The sequence below is a fragment of the Malus sylvestris genome, chromosome 12, assembly GCF_916048215.2.
Source record: "Malus sylvestris chromosome 12, drMalSylv7.2, whole genome shotgun sequence".
Lineage (NCBI taxonomy): Eukaryota > Viridiplantae > Streptophyta > Magnoliopsida > Rosales > Rosaceae > Malus > Malus sylvestris.
In genome coordinates, this window is record NC_062271.1 from 18,012,363 (window position 1) to 18,020,964 (window position 8,602).

The window sequence follows — 8,602 nt, forward strand, 5'->3', positions numbered from 1 at the left end:
ATCCAGAGACTTATCCATTGCTTTTCAGGAATTTTAGTGTTTATAGGTATGTTGAAGATAAAAGATGGTTAATCATAGTCGTGAAAGAAACTTATCCATTCCAATCCCCAATTTAGTAGGAAGATAAAGGAATGAGCTTCATTCATGTCTAATCCCCTCCAAATTCCATCCAAATAATAGATCATTCTTTTCTATAGATCAATCCCATCTTAAAGACCGAGTAATATATATTCTGATTCAAAATATCACAGTCGCAAACCATTAATACTGAATACTGAGACTGAATGTGTGGCAACACAAATAACACAAATGTATATGCAGTTAATCCTTACATGTAGCCAAATAGTTTTAGGAAAAACATTAATCTGCATCATTCTACGGTTTGCAATGCATACAACCGGTTTTCAATACATACAGCCACTTCTTGTAGAGACTAAACGCCAATCCCACCACCAGCACATTGTAATAAGGCCGGAACACCTGAAAACACACAGAAATTTCTATGTTATCATTCTGAAGCTGCCTTGTTGGTATGACAGAAATTATCTACCAATTAGCATATGCACTTAGCGACAAACTACGAGTAATGTAATCAAATTTCTTGAGGATCAGCTGATTTCCAATCAGAAAAGCTCTAGCCAATCACATGAACATCTAATTGATCACTTAACCAAGTCCATCAATCAAGCCTACTGTATTTTTTTCTGTTTAACTAACAAGTGATCACAACAAGAACCCCAATAAACCACGAAACATCCCTCTTTGGTCCTGTTAAAGTCTGCGTTTGTTTCATATAGGTAAAGGACTGGATGTGAAGGGCAAGTAATGTATAGAGGGTCAAACATCTAGTTGCCTTTGTTCTATTAGCTAAGAGTCGACCATAAACATGCACTGCATTCAACGCCTTCACTACGTAACAGTTGAAATTCGACAAACAAGAAACCCTAGAAGTCAAAAATTCAATTCATCCAACAAATCAAATACCCTAAAAAACAATCGAATTGGCCCAAATGGAGTAAAAATAATAACCATATCATGGTTACAGATGAAATTGCAGAGATAATATCCAAACATTCGGTCGAAATAATTAAATTCAACCAGGAAATTAACCCATACAATAAACCCTAAAACTTAACAGCCCCAATTCACCCAACCAATAAAAAAACCCTAGAAAACAACATACTTGCCCCAAATATCTGAAATTGCAGAGAGATTTCAATCCGAACCTTCAGTTGTAATAGAGCTCGAGGCCCATGCCGTCGTGAATCTCATAGTCCTTGAGGGTGATGTGGTCCTTGTAGACGTTGTACCACTTCTGGATCCGAATCTTGTCGGAGCGGGTGCCCGTCTGAGCCGCCACCAGCTTCTTCAGGTCGCCGATGGTGTCATCCTCGTTGCACTTCACCTTCACCTTCTTCCCCAGACGGTCGTTCAGCACCACCTCGATCATCTTCGATTCTTGGAATTTCAATCGATCGCGCAGAGAGATGTTTGGGAGACTTAAAACACCGCGAATAACGAAAGGATTTTGATATATAGAGCGCTTACAGGGGCTTTATGGTCTTTTTGATTGGCTGGCCGACTAGAAAGTCTACGAGTTTTACCTTTCTTTTCAAAGCCATTTCTTTCTTTGGTTTCTTAATACTAAAATAACGTTGAACCTATTTCTTTGTTCGTTTAATTATGATCGTGAGTCGTGACATGAACTTTCTTATAAAATATCTATAATATCTCGATATTTCTATCAAAATTTTCGTATTTTAGACTACTGATATTTTATTGGACTACCGATATTTCCCATATCATCGATATTTTAGACCTTACTAAGTCACTCATGTATCTTACCATGCAATGTATAAAATGTAAAATATTGTACTAATTCATTATATATAAATAATTATGGTGTGTTTAAACTTCTTTCATTAATTACTACATATTTTCTACACTCATAATGTTTGCCAGCTCGCTATATAATCAACTTAAATCAGTTATATCTATCATGCAATGCATTTTCTTCCATTTTTTTGTGATAAACTAATAGATAATTGACTAAATAAACATCCTGCAAAGTTTCAATAAAAATTTCCAAGTTTTTCTTACAATTTTCGTGGTTTTTATTCAATTTTTATCGATATCGATAATATCCCGATATTTTCATTGAAATTTCCGTATTTTTAGACTATCGATATTTCCGATATCATCGATATTTAATACTTTGATCGTGAGTCGTGACATGAACTTTCTTATAAAAATTTGGTTTTCCTAATATTACTTTGAAATTTTTTGTTCTATTTTATCGACTTTTCTTTTTATTCTACTAAAAGAAGCATAGTGCCCGACCAAAATGCTCAACAAGGAAGCATATTCCAAATTTCCAAAAGCAAAGGGTGCAGCAAGAACACATAAACAAGTGTCAAGCCACTAGGCAGCAGCACGCCGCTGATGACTGATGACTGATGTGAAAGAAAGCAGACAAACAAAACTCCCATCCATTCCAACCATTTCTTTAATTCCCATCTTCTTCCTCCTCCGACTCTAACTTCATGGTTTCATCGCGATCGCTTTTGTCTCTGTAGAGTGGGTGTGCAGAGAGATTTTATAGAGTTATGTACGTCAGCCGCCCGTTGGTCCATCCGGTGGAGGCCCCGCCCACGACTGACGTGGCGGCCCAGAACGCCCTCAGAGTGAGGATGAAGGACGTCCAAGGCATGCCTGGCACCCCCGGTGGGCTCGCCCTGCGTCTCTGCCAGCTCTGCTTCGCCGCAATCTCTCTCTCCGTCATGGCCTCCACTTCCGATTTTCCCACCGTCACCGCCTTCTGGTAATGCTGGCTTTTGCTGGGTTCGTGATTTTTGCAGTTTTTACATGTTTATTGAGATGGGTTTTGGTTAAAGTTTGAGTCTTTGATGATTTTTGTGTTTGGAATTGGGTTTGGTTTTGCTGGGTGAAATGTAGCTACCTTGTTGCTGCTGTTAGCTTGCAATGTGTGTGGAGTTTGTCAATGGCGATTGTTGATTTGTATGCTCTTTTGGTGGGGCGGAGTTTGCGCAATTGCAAGGCTGTGTGTTTCTTCACCATTGGAGATGGGGTAAGATATGAATTTAACCCTTCAAGTCTTGTTGCATTACTTCTGTTGATTAGCCACTAACTAGTAGAATTTGAGTGTTTAAATCATTGGCAAAATCTGTAGCTAGCACTTAACCGAATGTGACACCGATAGATTCCCCAAACTCGATAGGGGTGCATATTATCACAGGAGCTCCCTGTGGATACTGACCTGCAAAAGTTGATTTGTGGTTAATGCTTTATCTAATTTCACATAGGATTTGAAATTTTGGCACAATATCAGTTGTTTTCGTGCGTTTTCAAACTTACAAACCTAACAAGATTTTGAAGAAAATACACGGATACGGGTGAATTTTATTAATAAACAAAAACAAATAACCTAGTCAGGGGGACGTAGTTAGCCATACCCCTCAGAATGCATACATATACATAAACAAACCAAAATGATAAAAAGATAACCAACTGACAAACAAAACAACAAGATAAGAATACAACAAACAAAAGTGCAGTATTTAATACAATGTAAAACTATTTAAATGTTGACGTCCTTGTCTTCAAAGCATCAAAATCATCAGTCACTGATTCGGAATCAATACCTTGTTCAGTAAAAGCGGGTAGAAAGTTGTCCAACTCACAAGTTTAATAACCAAACTAGAGCAACAACACACCACCAGACTAAGCTAGTGATAAATACAGAGTCAGTAGGAATGTCTCTGTGCCTGAATGCTTTTGACTTTTCTGTTTCCTCTCTAAAAATGGGCAGGATCAAAGCCATACTAACCTATACTGACCAATGTAACAACATCACGCCACAATAACTTCTACTTTTTTTTATTTTTTGCCTAGAATAAGGGGCTGGGCCAGTCTCATGGCTGGTTCTGTCCCTGGTGAAATAGAAAGGCAGTGATCTGTCCATTCAAATGTTAACTAGCTGCTTTGTCCGTATGTGATTACCCAATTATTTATATACCATTGCTTCGATAGTAGAATTTGTTATTCCAGGGATGCATGAAACACACCATGGGACAACAGATTGAATATAACTTGGATACTGCTAATGTACGACATTACACACATAAACTAAAGACTCCAATGCTGTCACCATAACTTCTATACTACATGAAGAATGACAGCTGAGCTATTTATATATAGAGAAAATCTTAGTCTGTTTTTATAGTTCTACGTTTTCTGTCATTGGTTGAGAGGAGAGGCTGCCACTCAAATGAAGCTAAACAGATCACTAACTGAATTTAACAGTAGACTGGCACTGCATAGTCAATCATTTGCATCAACCATGCACTTTGTTCAGGTGCCATAGTTGCCGCTCTAGATTATTCTTTGGTAGTTGATAGTGTTACCATCCATTGTCTAGTATTACAGCAAAACACCACTTCATCCAAGACCACCAACTAAATAAATTTCTATTAGTTGACTGTCCAATGTTGTGATCTCTTGAATAATCAGGCATCATAGTAGCCATACCTGGTACTTTTCACCTTTCTTGACCACATGTTATAATTCTAGCTGTGGAACTTCTTGATACCCGCCGAGCTTAATCTCAGACAAGTTTCACAGTCTCAGCTTTCACAGTCTCAGCTTGTGGAATGAACAGTAGAAACTTTGTGGTTTGTCGATCCCTAACTGCCTCGCTCTGATACCAGAATTTTTAACAAAAACATGGTGAGTCAACAAATTTAGAGACATAACACGCTTCAAATGCACCACTACAATACACACAAGAAACGAAACTTGTCCAGGGGCACTCACATTAATCCACATACCTCACTTTCACTCACCATTGTGGTGGTTGTGGTAATGTACCACTGGTCAGACCTAACTGGTAAACCACTCCATCCTCAATATACATATTTCGTGTGTTGTTTTAGGCAAATTTTAAACTAAGTCTTATTAAATGGCCATCTCACCCTTGCCACATTTGACATTGATAGATGACTAGATGTCCCTCCCGGGTTTTGCCATTTGAGATGTTACCTTCATTTCTATGGCAGATAACTTAGGGCTCATTTGGATGTGCTTTTAAAATAACTGAAAGCACTTTTGGTGAAAATGATTTTGGAACCAATCCTTAGTGAAAATGCAAGTAAATCCTGGAAAATCATTTAAAGTTCTTCCTGGAAGAAGCACATAACTGGTGCTTCTTGTAGAAAGCACTTAAAGTGCTTTTGGAACCCAAAAACATTTTCTCTAAAAGCGCTTTCAGCCATTTTAAAAGCACATCCAAACGAGCCCTTAGTATTTCTGTTTTTCATTCATTCGTTAACAAGATGCTTTGTTAATATGTACTTGTGCGTGCAAATATCCATTTTTTGAAAGTTGAAAAGTGAATTTGCTGCATCAGAGGGGCATTAAGTGGGAGCCTTGTGCACTGGGTACGACCTTTTAGAGGGGCATTAAGTCCCGCTGTTCGAGACCTAAATCTGTCCATCACAAGCTTACAGATATACAAGTGTTTCTTTTTGTGCAGATCACATCCACTCTTACATTTGCTGCCGCATGTGCTTCTGCTGGAATCACTGTCCTCATTGCCAATGATCTTAACAAATGTGGTTTTAACCATTGCAAAAGGTTTGAGACTGCCACAGCTATGGCTTTTATCAGTTGGTTTGCTGTGTCACCAACTTTTCTTTTAAACTTCTGGTCACTGGCTTCACGGTAAAATACGGCTGGGGAGGAATATTCATAAGTGATCAGAGCCTTCTCATTCCCAACTGTTGGCTTCTTTGGTGCGAAGAGATCTCTGCCACAGCTATGGCAGTGCTTCTACAGGTTATTATGGTTTCCCTTATTTTGTATATAGAAACATTTTGGCAGAGTTTTATTGAAATGACAATAACTTTAAAATGGAGATGTGTATCAGATTTTGTTTTTGTTATGAATCTTTTTCTGCATTGTCGATCGGTTTCTTGCAATGCGTTATACTGTTGTATGATTTCTAAAACCTAGCAAGTGCCTGAGAGATACAAAATGCTGTTTGTTTGATCTATTCATGTTAAACTTGCTTTAAAACTTCCTAGGGCTCTATGTATGCACTGAAAGCAACTTTAGAAAAACTGCAGGCAACTGTTGGTACCGGATCGAGATGCCCTAGTACATTCCACGATAAACGAAACTAATATACTCTTTTCTTCGTTCCCTCTTCTTTTCCTCATCATTTGATGCCTGGGAAAGGAAGAGAAGGGTTCTAGGTTGCATAAAAGTTTCCTGAGAACTATTTGGTGAAAGTTTTGTGGATAATCATGTAATTAGTTAAAGCTTCTACGACTGGTGTTGAAAACTGGATTAACAGTTGGTGTTTTCTCAGTTTTTCTCATGGAATTAAGGGTTGAAATGCAACAGGTGCGATGGAAGACAAGTTGGTAAAATACAACCATTAGCTTTCGTTTCAATTGATAAAGTAATCATAATTTGTGAATTGCATGTTGAAGCCGAATTTTTATGGTTTATGGAAGCTTTTTTAGGTTAAGAACCAAACTATTCTGCTTCCCTCTCAAATTGGTCATTGTGGTAGATTGTTGAGAATTCACCCCACATTGCATGGTTTTATAAGTAGTTGGGTTATAGTCTCGCTTTCATACCTATATACATTGTTTTCTTCTCGTCTCAGAAGAGGATTTGAGATCCCTAGTGTAAAATGTCAAGATCTTTCTCGTGCTTTTAGAGTATTTGAGGGACTCTCGGTTTGCTCTTTCGTCGGTTTATAAGTTAGTCATGATTTCTTAAATCTTCTATTGCCGTTACCAATTGTCTGTGACTATTGTTCTACGCCACCCTTCGCAAAAAGAGAGAAGATACCGTTATATGGCTCGGCGTTTCTTTTTTTTTTTTTACACTTTCGAATGCTAATCTCGTGTTAATCACACACAAAAATGGAGATATAGGCTAATGTAAGAGTTAAAACACTTACCAAAAAGAAAATATATATATACTTAGAAAAATGCATCTTCGTCACCAATTACAACTATATTTCTTGAACTTCCTTTTTTTTTTGGACAAATGTTTTTTGAACAGCATACCCCACGTCTTTCTTATTCATCAACCATCACCGGTAAGATTGTCTCGTAGCACAACTTAACTCATAGGGCATAGGGTATCAAAATATGATATATATATATATGTGTGTGTGTGTGTGTGTGTGTGTGTGTGTGTGGGCTTAATGTACTTTTAAGAATAATTTAGGACATGGAGTTAGTTATTGACCTAAAGAACGCTTCCATAAAGCAAAGGGGAATTGGTTTCAGCATGGAATTCATCAACTATGATTACTTTGTCCTTTTGAAACCATCGATTGTGTATTGCCAACCGACTTGTCTTCTTTCACACCTATTGCATTTCAACCCTCAAATCCATGAAAAAAAAACCATTTCCTTTGTCATTTTTCAACATTAATCATAGATTCTTTAACTGATTACATGATTATCCACATTAAAACTCTCAATAAAGTAGTTCTAAAAACGCTCTAACAAAATGGGAATATACGTTATCTATGAGAAAGAGCAGAGGAAATGACAAAAAGAGGTATATATGCATCTAGGGGATTTACCCCTTCATGTTATTTTCTTCAAGTGCCATAGTTACTGCTTTCGTAGTTGATATTGTTATCATCCTAAACCCTAAACCTATAACAAAACTAACTTACCCTCAATGCGGATATTGGGCCTGGAAAATGAGTTGTGTTTGTCGTGTTTCGTGTCATTTTCGTGTAACATCTGTTATTTGAACGGGTCGTATCGTGTCACACCCATTATTTTAATAGGTCGAGTCACTTTACCCAACAGATAAAATGACCCGTTAAGAAAAATATTTTTTTTTTCTTAAATTTGCACATACGACATTGTCACATAAATATTACTTTAAAACATAAAAACACATTTGTCGTTAAGTGCTACATCTACACTCCAAAATAAGAGCCTAATAAAAAAGCACCAATACACTAAAAGCCTACTACAAAATATCAAATGTGCAAGGATATGCAAAATGAAGGAGTTTTTCTTTTTAAGATTGTGAAGCCTTTATCAAAAGTTAAAACCTTGCCAATGAAACTCAAAGCTTGCATTTTATTCCTTTTACAAAATCCTTCAATTTTCATCGATCATCATGGGAAAATTGTATTAAAACTTTGGCTTGATCTATTGCCTTCAAGAGTTATGTTGATAATGTTTTCAGTAAGGTTTTCCACATCAGAACTCTCTTTCGCATAAACTAAGTGTAGAAAAACCAAACATTATAAATCATTCAAATTATGAGAAGTTTACCAAAATAATTATGAAAAAAAATAAAATAAAACAATAGTACTATACCATATAAAAATATATTACCTCATTTTCTAAATTAAATTTAATATATATATATATATAATTATTATAATTTTTTAGAGTTATAAAATTATTAAATTAATATTTTACTTATTGTGTATCGGGTTACCTACGTGTGCACCATGACCAACCCGTTATCTTAACAAGTGCTTATTGGGTTACCTGATAACGACCCAATTCATTATCGTGTTGACTTGATAACT

At 36.7% G+C, this 8,602-nt stretch overlaps 2 protein-coding genes across 2 annotated transcripts; one reads left to right on the forward strand and one right to left on the reverse strand.

Annotated features, from left to right (window-relative positions):
- Nucleotides 1-207: 207 nt before the first annotated feature.
- On the reverse strand, nucleotides 208-1,517 carry LOC126592431 (ubiquitin-like protein 5). Its single transcript, XM_050258118.1, has 2 exons — nucleotides 1,227-1,517; nucleotides 208-480 (listed from the first exon to the last, which is right to left on the reverse strand). Exon 1 carries the CDS (start codon nucleotides 1,448-1,450, stop codon nucleotides 1,229-1,231), a length of 222 nt encoding a protein of 73 aa, XP_050114075.1. The 5' UTR covers nucleotides 1,451-1,517; the 3' UTR covers nucleotides 208-480; nucleotides 1,227-1,228.
- An 846-nt stretch (nucleotides 1,518-2,363) lies between these two features.
- LOC126592429 (CASP-like protein 5A1) lies at nucleotides 2,364-5,980 on the forward strand. Its single transcript, XM_050258115.1, has 3 exons — nucleotides 2,364-2,821; nucleotides 2,956-3,088; nucleotides 5,552-5,980. Exons 1-3 carry the CDS (start codon nucleotides 2,607-2,609, stop codon nucleotides 5,741-5,743), a joined length of 540 nt encoding a protein of 179 aa, XP_050114072.1. The 5' UTR covers nucleotides 2,364-2,606; the 3' UTR covers nucleotides 5,744-5,980.
- Nucleotides 5,981-8,602: the final 2,622 nt, after the last annotated feature.

Coding starts and splice junctions, on each gene's coding strand:
- LOC126592429 (XM_050258115.1), top strand. CDS start 2,607: ATGTACGTCAGCCGCCCGTTGGTCCATCCGGTGGAGGCCCCGCCCACG. Junction 2,822..2,955: donor CCCACCGTCACCGCCTTCTG/GTAATGCTGGCT, acceptor GGTGAAATGTAG/CTACCTTGTTGCTGCTGTTA. Junction 3,089..5,551: donor TCTTCACCATTGGAGATGGG/GTAAGATATGAA, acceptor CTTTTTGTGCAG/ATCACATCCACTCTTACATT.
- LOC126592431 (XM_050258118.1), bottom strand. CDS start 1,450: ATGATCGAGGTGGTGCTGAACGACCGTCTGGGGAAGAAGGTGAAGGTG.